This window comes from Limanda limanda, chromosome 7 (genome assembly GCF_963576545.1).
Source record: "Limanda limanda chromosome 7, fLimLim1.1, whole genome shotgun sequence".
Lineage (NCBI taxonomy): Eukaryota > Metazoa > Chordata > Actinopteri > Pleuronectiformes > Pleuronectidae > Limanda > Limanda limanda.
Window position 1 is genome coordinate 22,881,025 of NC_083642.1, and position 19,189 is coordinate 22,900,213.

Consider the following 19,189-nt stretch of genomic DNA (forward strand, 5'->3'; position numbering starts at 1 on the left):
CCCAGTTTTATTCAAGCCACGATTCTGTTGGCTACTCATTTGTTGGTAAGTCTGACATACAAATAGTGACTCCTCTGAAGATGAGAAGCAATTAGTCATTGGTAAGAAATAATAATTTAGGAATTAACCCGAGTATTTGACCATGATATCAGACCTCAACCGCTCCAGTGTCCAACCCAAAGTTACTCCCTTGGGGTTAAGACTTGCCATTTGGATTAAGTTGAGGGTTAAGGGTAGGCATTGGTTGTGATGGGTAAGGTCCCCACTGAGATACATGTACAAGGTTGTGTGTGTGGTCTAATACTTTGCTTTAAGGTTGGGTTCAGTTAAGATTTGGTTTAAGGTTAGCTGTAGTTTTAAGGTTAGGTGTAGTTTAAGGTTAGCTTTAGTTTAAGGTAAGCTTTAATTTAAGGTAAGCTTTAGTGTACGGTTAGGTTTAGGTTACGTTCAATTTAGTTTAAGTTTGGGTTAAGTTAAGGTAAATGTTGGTTTAAAGTTATGTAAAGGTTAAGTATGTATTGACTATGGTTGATCTCCAGGAAATCAATGTAAGTCAAAGTAAAGCCATGGAGATTTCACTCTCTCTCTCTCTCTCTCTCTCTCGCTCTGTGTGTGTGTGTGTGTAGAGTGTGTAGACTGTGTTGTGTAGTGTGTGTGTCCCTCCTCCTCCTCCTCCTCTTCCTCTCCCCCCCTCGGGTCCGGAGCGGAGCCTCCATCGCCACCACCCCCCGCACTCAGCTGCTGTGTATCGGCCACACAGCGGCTCCCTGTCCTGTCCGCTCCCCTTGCTCCGCGGCTGTTCCCGGTACTTGCGTGGAACCCGCCCCCCCCGTGCTGCTTCCTTCGCCCCATCACTCCCTGCCGGGCAGCGTGTGTGTTCAGGTCGAGCAGAGGGAGGTGAAAGTTGCAACATGGACTGAAGCAACAGCCCGGCGGAGCGTGGATATACACCTGAAGAAGAAGCGGAGCTCCGCGGCACAGAGAGCAGCTTCCCCCGGGTTGACCTCCCACCATGGACGAGGAGGACGCGCACATGGAGAACGGAGTGCACGCCGCCCGGGACTCGGACCGGCAGCAGCGGCTCCGGCTCTGCGTCCTGAACGAGATGCTGAACACGGAGAGGGACTATGTCCGCACGCTGCTGTTCCTCCAGTCCGTAAGTTTGACACCTTCTCCCCGAGCCAAACTCCAGTCATCGAAACGTCCATTGTTGTCTTTTAGAGAACACGAACGCATCGTGAGTTTTATTAAGAAGCTGCCGACGCTGTATTGAAAAGCAGGCTCCACTCTTTAATTCGGCTAGCAAACCATATACGAAGTGGGATCCGTTACAAGCAAAAAGTAGATTTAATATTCCCCCCTCTGGTGCAGATAACGGGATAAATCAGGAGAAATTCGCATGGAGTTTGGTTTGACCTTCTCTCCACAAGCTTCTAATAACAGCTTAACTTTTCAATCCCGTGTTTGATAAAGATATGTGTGTGTGTGTGTGTGTGTGTGTGTGTGTGTGTGTGTGTGTGTGTGTGTGTGTGTGTGTGTGTGTGTGTGTGTGTGTGTGTGTGTGTGTGTGTGTGTGTGTGTGTGTGTGTGTGTGTGTGTGTGTGTGTGTGTGTGTGTGTGTGTAAACATAACACAAGTTGTGCCCACTGTACAGCTGTTGGTTGTGTTCATGTCCTCATACAGATGTGTGATGTGCAGCCTGACATAAACAAAGAGTGTAACTGCTGCATCTCAGCCTCATGTTCTTAATGGTTTTATTCAATTGTCACAGTTTCCTTGCTGGAGTCTCGCTGGGGTGGCATCATTCACACCTCACTATTGTGTGGTAAAGCTCAGGTTCAAGACAATCAAAGGGGAGGTTCTGTGTGTCTCTCCAATTAAATAGATATTCATGAGCACTCTCAACCACCACACCTCCTCTTCCTCCTTCTTCCTCCTTCTTCCTCCAGACTCTGCTAGGGAGTCATTTCAGCACCCTCACTTATATATTCAGTCTTTGCACAACACCACCGGCTTCCGCTGATGAGTGAATGTCCTGGTAATTTTACACGCTCCCTGTCAGACACCAACACCGGTTGTTGTTGGCTCCCAGCTGCTGGAGAGAGAGAGGGAGAGAGAGACAGAAAGAGAGAGAGAGGGAGAGAGAGACTATCCCATTAGTCACGTTCCTTCTCCTCCCTTTGCCACCTATGCCTCAGCGTGTGAGGTAGGTGGACGGTGCAGGTGGTTCTGCTTCAGAAAAATTGGGTGTGGGGTTCAACTTCGACTGAATGAGTTGGTTTAATTTCACTCGAGAGCAGCGACGTGACTGTGCCTGATTCCAAACCCCCTCTTTTAGTTGCCCCCCTCACACAACACGGTCAAAGGTCAGGGTCAGCTGCAAAACATCACCCCTTGGCCCGGGAGGGGATCCAGACTCTCTGGTTTCGTTGCCCTGACTCTTTAAAAAGCCTGCACCCATTCCTTACTTGCTGATAAAAGCCTATTTCTGATGAACTTGCTAATGATTCAGTGTACATTTCAAATTTTCAACATCTGGCAAGTATTTATAAAAAGGGGAAAAAAGTCACGGTTCCGTCTTCTCTCTCTCGCGCTGTCACATGTTTGGAGACTTCCTCTCTGTCGCTGAGATACTGAGCTACTTGAGGATCTTACAGTTGACTTTCTCAAAACGACACCCACTCAATGCTGCTCCAGGATGATGTGTTCCAACTTTTTAAACTTCTGTTTAAATAAAGAGATTATTTGGGGGGGCCAGTTCCTGTGACACTGCTTTTCTTCTCAGTTGCACAAGAGGCAGTCAAGGCTTATCTTCTGTTACAAGACAGACCAGGCGGCAGAGGGAAATGCTTTGACGACACCCCCCCCCCCACTTCTGGCATAATGATAAAGACAAAGCCCCACTGATTTATCTGAGAAGTCTGGGGGGCTTTTTTTTCTTTCCTGTGGACATCTGAAAACTGTCAGTGCCAGAGCTCTCGTCTGTGCTTCTCCGCATCATCACATCAATTGGCATCGTTTGATTTAAGCCATATTGTGAAGAGCCAGAGCGGAGTGATGCGTGTGGGCTCCAGGGGAATTCTGTTATCTCTAGCATCTTTGCATAGAATGCCCTTTCTACGGCTGCAGCCAATCTGGGTGTCAAGACTCATCCCACACTTTTAAGACGTTGGGATGTTTGTTAGGATTTGTGTCAAACTATGTTTTGTCTAAATTCTGCTCTTGAAAAATCTGCGTTTTTAGTATAATACCACGTTGACACCCAAATAAGTTTGCATAGGCATTTGTTTGGGCAAACACACACAAAAAAGGCATGACTCCATTCCCATTGCCAGAAGAGGAGTTTGCCGATCTGTGTTTTCTTCTCATGTTTGACGTTGCCAATGCACTGAAAACTGAGGCGCTCTCTCGCCTTGCTGATTAGTAAATATCACTTTCTCCCAGTGGTTTGGTCTCCATCCCTACCATGTCTACTGCAGGATCATTTGACCCGGGAGCGAATGCCGATTGTATCCATTCCCACTGCAGACAAAAAACAGATGTTGGTGAGTGTTAGGTTTTTTTTGAAGGAATCAGGGCTTAAGAAAGGCTAAACCAGTCATGCTCTGCTGCTTTGTGTTGCACAAATAGACTTTTTTTTTTTTTTTTGCACCATCTTGTGAACAAGAATTTCTCTAGGCTTAAATGCATGGATGTGATTGCCCTAATTACGAGTCATTCCCATATGGGCACATACAATACTATGGCAACAAGCTTGATGCCAATAGCATGCTATATATGATGAGCATATGTTGTGTGTACATGCGAGACCCTTCCCTGAGTCAACTATAGGGGGGTGTTATGGCATCTGGGCTTAGTGGCTTAGATACCTAAAGGTGGAAATGGCCTTTGAGACATTTGAAACAAAGACACCAGTGCCAATCCTCAGTAAATCTCCCCCAGTACTCTCCATCCAGGGTCCAGCCGAGCATGCTCCGCTTCCCTCAGCAGGAGCTGGAGCTTTGTCACCATGCAGCCCACAGTGGTGTTGATAAGGAACGTCTGGCTGTGGGAGCTCAGAGCATATGGTTTCAGTATAGATAGAGAGGTTCCGGGTGGGGGGATAGTTGGTCAGGGATGCGTAGTCCCTCAGTGTGAAGATGCTAATGAATAGAGCGCATTCATTCATTGAATTATTTTGTGATGATGAATTATGTGCTGTGTATCTTTTGAGTGTCTGCTCTTTCTCAACCTGCCACCTGGATCCCTCCTGTATTGAATAGAGAGGTTGATTATCAGCCATATTATTGCAACCATCCAATGTTGACTCACCACAAGCTATGAGATTGTGAAACGATGTTCTATGCTCATGTAGAAGTGACAAGTACATGATACCATGATGGTATGATACAAGGAAAAGCTGTTTCATTTGCAATGTCAAGGAGAAGCACGACATTACCCACAATCCTCAATTGTAGTAGCAGCGTCTCTGATTGGTTACGTTAACTGTGAATATCATATCGGCTATGATAGGATGGTTCAGCATCACTACACTAGGTTCCTATACTATACACTATAGGACACACTATATACACAACACAAACTACAATATATTGCAACAAACAACAAGGTTAAATACCAGTAGAAGCACATGGGAAGTCATTAGAAGTAAACATTTGCAATGGTTTATGGGATGTGTTGTTTCTTCACTCTTGATATACCTTTGCACTATTTTCTGTTTTCTGCTGTATTCGTTGGTCTGGATCAAATATTTTATTGTCACGATTCATCTTGTAGATGGCGGGAGTGGTTCCCATCACATTTAACTCTTTTTGGAACGTCAATGGAGAAAATGAATGAGAACTTTACTTCTGGAAGCAGAGCCTTTCTAAAAGTGGATGGTCACTGTTACGCTCTATGTTTAGTTTGTTTACATGTCCTCTGTAAGTTATACATACATGTAGACCGGAGTAGAGACTGTGTGGGAGTGAAACAGCAAATTATGTTTTCCTCAGCCAATAAAAAAAAACTTATACTTGTACTTAAACACAGCAAGGTTTGGGGTTTCAGCTTTTTCAATGTGGCTGTCAGACTCCTTTGTTGCCACTCTGAGGATATCTGGACATGACGTCATGTCGACATTTAAACATTTACATCTAGAACAAATCCCTATTCTCAGGTGCTTTTTTTGTGTAGATGCCCTCAGTTTCCTTCTTATCTGAGGGCACCTGATGGTTTTGATTTCCTCCGTCTCACTGGGATTATTTCCTCACGTCCACGGCTGAACGGCAGCTAGCCGCCGACCGTCCACATCATTCTTCATTACCTTATCGCTGACTTATTTTGCACCTCCCTTTGTGCTCCTCCTCAAACCTCCTGGATCTCTAGCCCCTGTGCAGCATCGCTTATCAATCGCAATGATTGCAGTGACACACAAAAGAGATGGTTATCCGGCTTTGGCATCTCAGCCATTCTGCATGTCACTCATCCCCTGGCAATTACCAGTGCCAACGAGCTCATCCAATGTGCTGGAGGGAAGCATGTCGGGGTGAGGGGAGGAGGAGAGGTGAGGAGGGGGCTGGGGGTGTGAAAAGAGGGATTAGGGGATTCATTTAGCTCTGCGCTATCATTGTCAATCTCCTAATCTAGAGGCCTCATTTAAACAAGCAGATTCCTTTTCAATTCAAAGTTTATGGTGATAACTGCTCGTTTCAAGCTTTTGTCGCAACTCTGTGAATTGATAATTTCTTAGTGCCATAGATTAGCTGGGATCTTCTTCAGGGCAACGCTCTGTTGATATAATCCGGGAAAACGGATTTCCCCTGCCACAATGACCAAAATGTAGGCTATCAACAACAGGAATATGGTCACTGGCATCATACCCGGTAGAGTTGGGGGAATTTCCTTCAGAACCAAAAAGTGGGAGTTTGCCAATTTAAAGGCTGCTGGATTTGTTTTGACCATGCTGACCCATGGCAGAGTGAAGACAACAGGGGAATTGTGTGGCCAATAAGTTAGTCAGCCTTCGACCTCCCTTTTCCACTCGGAGAAGTGAGAGATGGAGAGAAGGGTATCCAGGAAGGCCTTGTCAATGCTGCAGGATAATAGGAAACATCTGGAAATCCTGCCCTCTGTGACCTTTTTGCTTTAGGCCACACACGAGTGAGGTTACACACGTCTAATGCCGATGTGTGTTTGTGTGGATAAATGATATTGAGTTTCCAGTGTGTGATTGCACGTTCATTTTATAGCTCACACCTCCGTCTCATCCTGTTGTTGATCTTTCTGTACGTGGACCTGGAGTCACTGTTGACAAGCCCCGCAAAGCAAACAGGATGACAAGAGCACATGATCAGAAACACAGAAGACGCCATGCGACCTGTGCCCTGGAAGACCCACATGCAGGAAGTCAGCCTTGAGCTTCCTCTCCAAACTTGAGCCTGTGCGTACCTCTTTACTTTCTTTTTCTCTTGCTCCATCTCTCCTTCCTTCCCTACTCAGTGGGAAAGACCAGCATTGAGTTTCTCTGGGCTGGGGAGGAGAGGCGGGGGGGGGGTGCGGGGGGGGGTATAAATAGCTTCAGATTCTAACTCATCACGGCCACAACGCTGGTGGTTTCAGCCCTCTGCAACCTTAGCCCTGCTGAAGTCATACACACATCACAGATATAGCGAGAGGAGGGAGGGTCCATCCTAACAGCAGGTAGAGCAGTTACTATGGCACGCTGCTGGGATTTTGCGAGGGTTTTTATTATTACTGGGCTTTAAACTCTCTGCTGCGTGCTTTATATGTTTTGGTTTAAAAATATTGTAACCGCCCATTCAATCAGTCATGCTAAATGTTATCGTCCATAACCAGAAGAACAGAGGGGCTGCTCGGGGGCCAGCAGCTCTGTGGTTGTACTGGGCTGCTGCCTGGTGTGTAACTGTGTGAATGTGATCAGGGTGTTCCTGTAAAAGAGAGGTTGCCTCCTGGGGCAATAACCCTGAATTAAAAGGGTAAAACAGGCGTTGGACTTCATGTTTATGTTTGAAAACGGGGATTCAAATGATCGCCGTCCACATCAGGGTTCTGACTCTGTATTGGTTTTAATCCCTGCCCATGGTAAGCTGCCTGAAAATGCATATCACGTGACACTCAACTCTATTCACATACACTGGGCATGTGCACGCTGGTGAAAACAGGAAGCATTTGGTTGTTACTTGCAGAAAGAGCAAGGCTACAGAAAAGACAGAGCAATGTTAAAAAGGAAGAGCAGTTAGTTAAGACAACATGGTCAGTTGTTTTCTTCCGGAAGGTGGGGGGGTCCTGTGATGAATCAGTTAAGGCTAAGTCGTGAACAATAATTCTAAATCAGCCGGCGGTTGTGACATCATCGTGTCCAAACGTCTGAGTTTTTTCTGCCCGTCCAGACTAAAACACAGCCCTGTAGTGTTCAAACTAAAACAGGACAAGCAGTTTTTACAAACTTCTCAGTTTTAGCGGCTCTACAACTCTGGAAGAGTGTGGACGCCAGACATGTCTGTTTCAGAGTTGATGTGTTTTCAAATGAGAAAGTAGTATTGTCTATCTAGCCAAGACTGAGAGAACCACCATAACCCAAGTCAGTTCATAAACCACGAGCTGCCTTTTATACACACATATTAATGCTATAATTGCCAATCGTGCAACCTTCCATCTCTGGACAATTGGTGCCATGCAGTGCGGCTATAGAGCCAGACCTATTTCATTCCTCTGCCGGGTGTCAATGCCAGTTTCCAACTCAATATTAGTGCTTTTTTTTTAAAAGTCATGTGTGTTGATAAGCCATTTCTTTGAGGCATAGGACTGCAGCAGGAATTTTAAGAATTCAAGTTAACAAGTCTAAACCACTGTAACACCCAGAGGCATGATGTCAACCCCCACAGCCCAGCCCCTCCACCCCCTCCCTACACAAGAGATGTTTGTGGATTCTTCCAGCCATGAATTAGCATAGGATTAAAGTACTTCTGCGTGATCAGTATGAGGTGGGTGTGTTTTGGGGTCTCTGTGAAATTTCCTTTTGGTTTAAACAAATTAATGTATTTTTCTCTGAGTAGTTCCTAGTTAATGTTTACACTATTAAAAAAGTGATTGTATTCAGGAGTGTGGAATCTGAGGTTTGTGTGGAGGTAAGGACCTGTAGTTAGTCAGGAATCATATCAGCTCACTGATTCCTCTGTGTCAGACATTAGAGCGGATGGTGTGGAGAATGTGGCCCGAGAGACTTTAAAGATGTGCTGTTAGGGACATTTTTATGATGGGAGCAAACATCCAATAAGAGGCACCGTCGCTCTGTGTGTGAAAGGCTCTGTGGAGTGCTTTTCAACAGGCTGATATACGATACAATGGGTGACCTGGCCTGAATTGTAAAAGCGCGGCAACATGAGCTCCCTAATGTCCCTTTGGAGATCATGACCCGGACAAAGTCGGGGCACGTACTTTCTCAGGGTAGCCACTGGGTGCAGTGGCCGTGCCACATGTTTGTTTACTGCACTCTTTAGGGTTGCATGCATGGGATGGATGGATACCTGCAGAATGTCTTGGCATAGTCTCTCCCCTCCGAGCTTCCTGTTTGCCCTACGTACTGTGGCGGCGGGCTTACAATGTTTGTTTGCTTTCTCAAATACAACCAGATGTGTGGCTTCTTTCAGGGGTCAGAGGTCATACTCCTTATAGAAAAATGTGGAACAAGAAAACACAACAATTAAACACCTTCACACAAAGCTTCTTTAATTTAGAGAGTATGTTGTGGATCGTTTTAGATTATAATACTAGACGGTGGAAATCTTGCTGGATCAGGGCGGGTCAGAGTATGCCTGGCCTGTACGCTGCCCAGCCAGGAAACTGTTCACATGACACAATGGGACAAAGAAGGAGTGACACACACACACACACACACACACACACACACACACACACACACACACACACACACACACTCACACTCACACTCACACTCACACTCGCACACTCCTAAGTAGGTCTTCCATTGTTTTTTTTGTTCCATGGTACGGAAATGCACTTTGAAGTAACATTAAGTGGTTTGTTTAAAATGTTGTCCTCCAAAATAAAGCTAGGGACCAGTCATCCTTGTATAAGATGATAATTATTTTCTTGTTAATCTCCTCTCTTTTGTTTCGGCTCCTCAGGCTCACGTCTGCTCTTTTAATGTCAACGCTGAGACTGTTACTGTGTGTGTGTTGTGAACAAAACCGAATGAAAATTGTGTCAGAGCTCTTTGTGTGACAGCCTGAGTGAGAGGTGTGGATGGATCAGAGGTGGGAAGTTGAAGAGCGTTGCTGGATTAACTTTTCTAGTTAGCTACCACATCTATAAACTGAGAACTTAATAGAATTGAAAACAAGTTACACCAATTATTGTTATTAAAGCCAATTAGTTAAATACGCTGTTGACTGAGTTGATTTCATGACAGTTGCTGATAAATTCTTTGGCCTGGTTGCTGAATGGCTTTTACTTTATATTAGTCTCCTTCTTTCTAATGACAGTTTTGCCAACTAACAGCACACACGCTTTACTCTGATGATTTTGTGCTGATGTGCTGAAAAGGTAACAATTTTACCTGAAGAATCACCACTGCTGGTTTTTGTCTCCAGATGTGATTGATATGAATCTTTTACAGAATAGCTGTGAAAGAAAAAAGTAGAGTTTGAGCAGTATGGGCTATTTCAATGGCAGATTTTACGATTTTAATTCAGATAACATAATGACACACACAAAATGTACTGACATTAACATAAAAGGTGTTATTCCCCTCAACAGTGAAAATGTTGAGATAAAAAGGTGCATTGCTTCAGGTTTCTTGAGTAGCGTTGCACTGTTGTTATTATTTAAAAGAAAATGTCCACAACTCCAGATATCGGCCAGCAGATTATATTTTACCAACTAATTACTATCACTACAATTAATTTTATGTGGATTTTACCAGGACCCTTGTCTCTTCTTCATCTTGTTATTTTCAGTCTCAGAATTTACGCTCCACACTCAGTTATCTCTCTGTGATAATTGTGCTTGCCCAGAGATAAATAATCCTGGAAGCATCACTTTCAGAACTGGAAACTAAGACGAGTGTTGGTTGCATTGGTGGCTGCCAAAAACGAGAAGTTGAATGAATGTAGGTCAGCTTCATCCGTGGTTTCAGAGCTAGAAAAGGACAAAAATGGATTTAACTAGCAGCTGTCTGTCTGTCCGTCCGTCTATCCAACTAACACTGTTCTGTATCACGTTGGTAAATACTGTTTAAGTTAGAACCAGTGGCTGCTCTCTATGATCTTCCCCTTCCCTGCTTTGCCAAATGACCATTATTGTGTTGTGCTGTATACTCATTTATTTGGTCCCCCCTCTTTTCTCTGTCTGTGCCCATGACACTGTTTGTGTCTGCCCAGCTGAATGCCAGGTGTTGGCCTGCTGCGTTTGGTGTTGCTTGACACAAATCTACTGTATGAAAGCGAAAACATGTGTTTGTTATGAAAAACACATGTTTTTGTTATGAAATGTGAACAGGTATTGTTTCTGTAGTTTTGCTTAAATGATCGCCTGTGCTACATCCCTCTCTGAAAGCTCTGCACATCTCCGATGGCTCACTCAACACCCTGCTCTCCATGCGTGTTCCAGTCTGTGATGCCTACGTCTGTCAGCACCAAAAAAACATGCGTCCAAACTTCCAGATGGTCTGTGCAATCTGGTCCATGATGTTATCTCCAGATCACCACATGTCACCCTCAACAGGAAAGCCACTTGGAAAAGGGGTTCGCAGAAAAATCTCCATTGAGGGTCAGCACCATTAGAAATTAAATTAGTTAAATAAATAATTTAAAAAAGTGTAATTTTAGCTGCGTTGAAAGTAATTAAACATGTCACATTGATATAAAATTAGATCATCTTAACAGATTTATAGGTTGACCCAGAAGCAAGAACTGCTGCTAACAGTCGGTGCACAAATGATAACAAGTATTAATTACATTTTCCACACTAACGGCTTTGCAAGCTATTTCCATTCGAGCTGTCACAAGAGGAGTGTGTGAGAGCAAGTGTCACGCGCTTCCCTGTGTTTTGCACCAATTGATGTGTAATGAGAGACAGAATTGAGGGAGAGTGTGTAATTGTCTGACAGAAGCTACGTGAAAAAGTGGATGTATCATAATTGATTTTTAAAGCACATTAATTATAAGAAGTCACTGTTAAAAGAGCATGCAGCAAAACAAGATAGAAAAAATGCTCCAGCCCTCAGTAATAACGATTCCTGTCAACTCAGAGAACAAAAGTCACGGTCAGAAATTATAGTTACTGTCCTTTGCAATTTAGACAGCAAAACTAATTTTGGTATAAGTTAATATATATTCAACATCATCCATTCATTTATGTAGCGGAGCTGATGTGTGCTTGATGAGTAGGCAGTCTTTAACAGGAAGTCCCTGGTCCAGTCCTGTCTGTCTGTCCTCTGTGGTTGAGACACAGTCTCATCCCCTGTCGTGTCAAGTTTCCGCCCATGTGAGCAGTTCAAAAAGCCCTGAAGTTTAAAGCGCTTCAAAGCGGAAGTGAGTGAGAGGGGGAGAAAAAAAACTGGACAAGACTCAAAGAGGACTTTGTTTTTTGGTGCCAAAAAGGGGTTTCTCTTGGAAGACAGCGAGGGACTGGTTGGAGGGTTGGGTGGGAGCGGAGGGAGTTTTTAAAGTGTTTGGGAGAGATGTGAATTACAGCTTCAGAGAGAAAGAAGTTTGCGATGGTTTACTGGGGTCCCTCATTGAGGCCACGCCACGGGCCATTCTCTGGCTCTGCTGCACTCAGGACACAAAGAGGGGATTTCTTCATTTATTTATTCAATTTCATGCCATGTCGGCCCCAAAATGGCCCCCTTCCCCTCTCCAGAACTGCCCCGTTCCTCTTTATGGCTGGCTACCCAAAACCCTCTCTGCAGAAAGAGGGACCCTTAATGGATGCATTGTTTTTAGCTTGTTGTTTTTTCTCTTGGATGAAGAGGGGTAAAGGGTTTGAGGCTGGTGACCTGAGAATTTGGACAGAAAAAAAGTCTGTGGATCTGTGATTCTGTTTGAGGACTGCAGCAATAGGTGTGGGAACCAGGGCGAATTGAAAGGGGGCTCTCGGGGCCCTCTGGAAAAGCTTTGACAAGTGTTCGAGCTTGTTCTTGATATATGAGGTCTCTTGTGAGATATCTGAATTGAGCGAGATGGCCCAGCGTTGTTGCTGAATGCTGATGGTAGTCACAGTCATGAAATCACTTGTTCCAGCCAAGAAATGGTCAAAACCCTTTTGACGTGTGGATACATTTAATATCGTCATTCTACTGATATTCCATCTTACTATGTTATCTTGCCTTTTCTTTTAAATAATAATAGCAAAAATAACTTTATAAGTATAGCAATTATCTAAACAGGGTTACCAGGTGCTTCACACAAAAGTCAATGGCAAAATTAAGAATCTATATATGGCCAACAGGAAGTACAGAATCCATCAGGCCAGGTCAATAATTCAGTTTCTTGAGCTCCATTTGGCATCACTACCAGATGAAGGCTACTGATCATCAGTGAACTAAGGAATGAATGACAGCCAGTGGCACGTTAGTTTAGTTTCTTCTGGATCTTGTTGTCCAGTAGCTCGGTAAAACAATTGAAGATAAATATTAAGCATAACCTCATTATTCCCTCAGTTTGTCTTTTAATTTCTCCTTGACATTTTCATCCTTGTTTTTGTCGCATAACATATTAGAAGGAGCCTTCTGTGTAGTTGAGTCCAATCTCCCAAACAGCCTGTCAAGGTGCGCTGTGATCAGTTCTCCCAGACATTCATTTTCTCATTAATCCCTGTTTAATATGGATGACCTTTTGCTGTAGTTAAACATCCAAATTAAAAGGATCTTCTGCTCCCGACCTGAGTGACCCTTGAGGCAACATCCCCTGCAGCAGTTTTCATCCTGACTGTGCGTCTGACAATTATGACATCTTCTTACTTCTCTATAGTTATTTTCCTACTGTTTTTTTTTCTTATCATAACCATCCAGGATTTCTTGTGTCAAGAAATGATTTTTATTGTAAAGATTTGATCCTTGTATCGTAGATTGACCCCTGGTGTCATTCACAGTGACGTTATTGACCTTCGCAGTTGTGAGCTCTCTGCCAGTCAATTAAAAGTGAAGACTTTGACTCGGAGAAAGTGGACATAACGCTGGGTCATGTGACCTAACGCTGAGTCATGTTACGTGGCCAGCTTGGCTGCAGGTAGAGAACTGTGTCCAGAGGCAGACGTGATGGCAGCAGGCGTCTTACTCACTGTTCACTGGAGCGGACGCTGGACCCCACCAGCATATGGTCCATCTGTATCTTCACACCTTACTGTCTGGCCCCTCTTCGCTCTGGTAAATCTCAACATTGAACAACCCCCACCCCCCCACCCCCATCCACCCCTCCAGGCCACGTCTGACCCTTCGGCTTTGGCTCATGTGAGATGATGCCGGATGCCTCATAGGACGACAGTTATAGGTGTTAAACAGCTGTCTGTGGTGGCAGGTGATGATGGATGTTGGGTTAGACGTGTGTTGCCAATTGCTGTTGTGGGTGGTAAAGGAGTAAATAAGGAGGACTGCATTTCTGTTGGCTCCTTTTGACACAAATAAATATCCTGATCTGTCACTTATCACACTCTCATTATAGTCTGGCTGTTGTGCCGCAAAGCTAACGCAGAGATCTACACTTTAAATCACTCCCACAGTGCACAAAGTGATTTATTTGTTTGCTACAGCTTGGTTGCATCCTACCACCAAAACCACTTTGAAAGAATCTACTTAGAACACAGTTGAGTGATAGGCCGGTCAAATGTGTTGTGTACTTTCTTTTCTCAGAAGCCCCACTTCCTGTCCAGAAGTTACATCTGCTGCTTTTTTTGCGGCGAGGCTTCACTCTGCAGACTTGTTTTCCTTCCTTGCTGAGTTGAGACACTGCCTATCTGCTTAAAAGAAACAAAATGCTTATCAAGTGTTTAGGCGTCTTGAAGTGTTGGCCTTTTTGTTATGTGTGATTGCTCGTGTTTCACTTCCTGTTTGCATGCCACACATTAAGACATACTGGCAGAGACGTGCGTTCTGATGCAGTTTGGGTTTTTTTGAACGTGTGATTTTCTTGCGCATAAATAGTTTCAGTAAAGGGAGTGAGTGACTCAGCTCAGTGGGATCGCATAACTTAAGGGCCAACTGATCACGTGGCCGGTCAGTGGCACGTTTAAAGATTTTAAGTAAAACTGCAGTCAGGGCAGTTTTACACTCGTTCTTTTTAAGTTATTTGAGAGGCAGAGAGTCACTTCTGCTTTGGCATGAGAACAAGCAAATGTAACAAAACTATACACTGTCCTCCTATTACAACACAGAAGAGGCTTTTTTATGATATTAACACTGGTTGGGAGCTATATGCATATTTGCAGCTGTAGTTGTTCCTGTTATATTTCACATTTCCCGTAGACTTGACAGTGCTTATCTAAACTGCAACGTGCTTCGACAGGAGGTCACACACTGAAGTATATTTACCAAAACCGTGAAAACAACCCTGTTCCACAGTTTGTAAATGAGGGTGTGGGGTTGTGAAAATGTTAATGAGAAGCCAACATACTTGTTTCTGAGAACTCGGTGCAACTGTATGAGAAGTGTATGCTAGGGTTTAAATTTGATCTGTCAACTTCTTAAAGGTCTCGCCTTTTTTTCTCAGAGGAATCATAACCGACTTCTTGCAACCAGCTCCATAATGGACACATAATAGATCAACCTCAGATCTGGAGAATATCTTGTGGTTAATCAAGTGTGTGTCATTCTCTGCTCATAAAGAAGAGTTTTAACCCACAACCTCTTCTCAGGAACAAAAAACTCCCTAAAGTTATTTATAATGGTAATTATCGAATTCGATAAATTGAATTAGTAAAGTGAACATATTTATTGTGATATAATCTAAATATAATTTCTAGCCATATCATCCATTCCTCTGTGTAACCTATTTAAGATGAAAGAATTTATATAATAACTATTTGCATAGCACATATCTAAACAAGGTTACAAAAGCCTTCACAAAATCCCCCCAAATTTTGTGAGTGTTTCATTATGAAGCTTTAATATCTTTTGATAAGGGTATGTTGAATATTCCTGTCTTCACCATACTGAAACATCAGTGGCATCATCCTGCATTAGTGTTGTCTTTGGCAGCATCGTGGTCTATTAAGGAGCTTGATGGTTTTGTTACCAGTGTCCCATGGGATGAGGATGCGCAGATTCCCATCATCCCTGTGGCAAGAGACCATCATGTGCAACATCTCTGCAGCTGAGGCCCCTCCGTGCAAACAATCTGACTCATTATTATGAGTCGGAGGGTATCAAAAAATGAATTTGGGTCCCTTCTGACCAACTATTATTAACACGCTGGTTGATGTCATCACTATTTTTAGGTACTGGAGAGTAACAAGGCATCTTGTGCACACAATCTAACGTGAGGTGCTCAGAGCATCCTGTTCAGGAAACGCTGCAGTGTATAAATCTGTGTCTTTATGTAAAGGACAACAATTAGATTTTACAGAATGACAAACTTGTCTTTTTTTAGCGAGCAGAAGACAGATGATTTGCTATCCTTTAATTACGTAAATATTATTCATTCATGTCTCATCCTGCACTGAACAGGATTTAATCACCCTTGGCTTGCGGATGACGATGTGCTGATGTCAGAAAAGGAGCAGCAAGGTCATGGACATGTCCTACTACTATATTTAGAGAGTGTTTTTTGTGGTTGTCTGCGTGTCTTGCTTCTCCTCTAAAACCCACCCCCCCCCCCAAGCAAGGTTCAGGGGTTTTGATGACGGCAAGTTGTAATGCCAAACGCAGGAGATTAGAGGGCAGTTGTGAAACTTCAGTGAAGCCATGTAGACATCATAAAGTATTGTGTGTCCACAGAGCTTAGAGCCAGCAACATCTCCACTTGTATCTGAGCATGGAGATCATGTTCCCTGTCCTGACCCACAGACCCAGACAGGCAGATGGGGGACTGGTCCCACGCCAGTGAGGATGCATTGATGCTACGCCCCCCCTAAAACCATCAGAAGCAGCCCAGAGTCCCAAAGTGTCTCTATGCTCTGTGGATGCTCCATAGGACTACACACAATTATAAAAACATAAATATATTTATGTGGCACAGGTTATAGAAAACGAACAATAAAGTGTCAACTATTGTTTTACATAGACAATATTGTTCGGTTTAGATATGATAAAACAAGGGTATAAGAGGGGAAAAAAGCTTGATTGATTATCATTTAGATGATAATATACTTCAATTTATTCTTTTGAGCACAAACTATGTAACATTCATTAAGACTGACTATCTTCATCATTGCTCAGTCGTCTCTGCAGCTGACAACAGCCTTTATTATTCAGACACCGAAACATATTTAAAAGCAAATATTAATATCACTTTCCATGTAAACTTAAGTTACATGCAGCATTTATAATGGTAGTTTGAATGATGTTAATCCCAGTTGAAAGGCAACAGCAACATTACATAACCTTAGTTAACGGCTCCTGAAAAGCAGGTTTGCTAAGCAGCAAAGGTTTAAATGGAATCTCATTAGCATTCATCGATCTAACTTAATTAAATGTTGGTGGTGAAAATCTCAACATCAGATAACTGACGAACTTGGTTTCGGTCGAGCTTTGCTGCAGCGTTTACCTCTCGTGAAAGTAAACAAGGACCATCAGCCGCTCAGCATGTTGATTCATAAGTAATGAGCTCAACAACTGTGTCCAGTGGTCGGAGTAGAGTTACAGTGCTTGTCATGACTACTGTGTATGTTTTTCACGATTGACTTTCTTTTTCCGATAACAACTGCTCTAGCCACATGATGGCTCTTTGAATATTCATCTCTTATCCTACCGTCAGTGCATGTTGGCCGCACTGCTCAGAGGTATTGCCCGCTCCATGCAAATGATGCATGACTTTTAATTAGGGTCGTCTAAGGGTGCAATCACATCTGCTTTTTCCCCTGTTATCCAGACACGTGGCAAATAATGGCTTTGTGCTATTTTTCATCTCTGTGTTTGCATCTGCCAAAGTATGAAGCTAACAGAAGTCACGTAAAATTACTGGAAGCTCTGATTATTGGTAGCCTGCCTTTCTGCCAAATTACGGTCTTAGGCTGTGGAGGAAGTCAAAACAGACCAGATTGGAGTCTGAGTAACTCTAGCCGTGTGACTGACGAGTTTTTCTCGGCAGGATGTTGCCTTGATTGGTGGTCATTAGTACAAAGAGAGGCTAAATATGAAAAATCACTCTAGACTGCAGTTTGTCCAATTATATTACTTGGCTTTCTAAGCACAGTGAGCTGAAGTCCATCAGCTGTCAACATCCTGCCAATTAAACTCCTCACACCTTCTTTTGGGACGTTTCCTCTCGTTGACTCTGACCAGGCTCTCAAACTGCAACAGTCCAGACTGTAAAAATCATGTGCATGCCCGGTGTATGCCTTGTTATGTCTCTGGCTCGGCCGAAGCCAGTGTCTCTGTCATGATGGTGGACAGGGAGAGCTTCCAGTTTTCTCTCCAAATAAACCTGTGTGCTTTGTGATGGAACAATGAAGACAGCCAATACAACCCTGGGTGTGAATGAGGCGAGACCTGGACTGAAAGGACCTCTTTGTTGCTGCTTCCCACCATCCTCCATGCTGATCCCCCTGTCACCACATCTGTGTGGCACATTTAGTTTCAGCAGTGAATCCTGTCTACGATGTCAATAAGGATATTTTAGCCTTTTACTTTACCTTGTATTCCCCTATTGTCCCTTATACCCCCCCCCCCATTTCTCTCCCCTGCTGCTTTCCTTCATCTGAAAACAACCGGGGGAAAAAGCCTTGTTTCCTGCCATTTTTCGTCCCCTCTGCCAGGGAGCAGTCTCTCACATGAGTGACTCCTCCAGTGTCGACACGGCACAAGTTGCCATATGGGAGATTTAATTAGTGTTCGCCTCAAGCACAATCAGCTCACTCCCAAAACCAGTCAAGAACACGACAACTACTGCTTCTCTCTAATACGGACCTTAATTAGGGAGGTTGTTGCTCACGGTTAAAGACCTGCGCTTTCTGTTTTGGAACCAACCCACGCAAGAAGCTAGTAAAGAAGGCGAAAAACATCTAGCGAAGGGGAGCAGTCCTCCGGTTCTCTGCTCTCTGAGGAAATGATATGATTGCTGCCTGACTGCCTGGTGGCTGTTCTATCTTTAGAGCAAATGTGTGATTAAGAGTGTCAGTCTGTCATTATGGGCAAGTGCCTTATACTCTTAGTTATACATGTATTAGGATAATGGGCTTTATAGAGCATGCAAGGAACCTTTTATTCCTTTTTTACAACTGGGCGGTTCATTCACATTACAAATAAATGCGTTTTTTATTCTAACCATTCATTCTTGTGGTGTGTACAGTAGCCACGCAGATTGTTTTGGTTCCTCTGGTTTATCCACAGAATGCAATGACAGTTTTTATCCAGACAGTTTGGCAGAAAGTTGTTCCACTGAGACTTGTTTTTAGGATTGTGAACCTTGATCGACCAGAAAGCGTGGCGTTTAAAAAAAAGAAAAAGAAACAGTGGTTTGAATGAAGTGCGTGGTCACATTTATAGGCTTTGATCAGATTTTTTTTTAGCTTTTATTCAATTTTAAAACTTTTAAAGCTGTGTGTTTGAATGTGTGATGTGGTCACAACACTCATGTAGTGATCAATTTGGCACAATTTGTTAAAAAGGGGTTTAACACCTGTTTTTGTTCCTATTGTTCCTGTGTTAGTTCAGATGTTGACATTGTTTCTATGACGACACATTGCTGTAAACACTTTTCAAATGCGGCTTTTCAATGCCTCACTTAATCTCCATTGTACTTGGACGGAAACTCTCAGTACTACTGACAATTTAACATTTGCATGGAGTGGTTTTGAAGTTGACTGTTGAAAATCGACCTGGAGGTTTTTTGAATAACAGCAGTAGCCTCCAGAAAAATGTGATTTGAATGATTTTTGGAATCGTTCTAAATTCAAAAATTCAATTTAATTCAACCCAATGTTTTTTCTTTCGTAACACCTTTTCATCCACGTGGCAAGCTATCGTTTCTCAGACTTGAGGCACTGAAACGCAGGCAGATACAGCAGAAGT

The 19,189-nt window shown here is 43.5% G+C and overlaps 1 protein-coding gene across 1 annotated transcript in view; it reads left to right on the plus strand.

Annotated features, from left to right (window-relative positions):
* Positions 1 to 808: 808 nt before the first annotated feature.
* Positions 809 to 19,189, plus strand: part of prex1 (phosphatidylinositol-3,4,5-trisphosphate-dependent Rac exchange factor 1) — an 85,883-nt gene continuing 67,502 nt past the window's right edge. Inside the window, exon 1 of the mRNA XM_061075272.1 lies at positions 809 to 1,156. Coding sequence (XP_060931255.1) covers positions 1,013 to 1,156 — 144 coding nt within the window. The 5' untranslated portion in view covers positions 809 to 1,012. The remainder of the gene's footprint in view (positions 1,157 to 19,189) is intronic.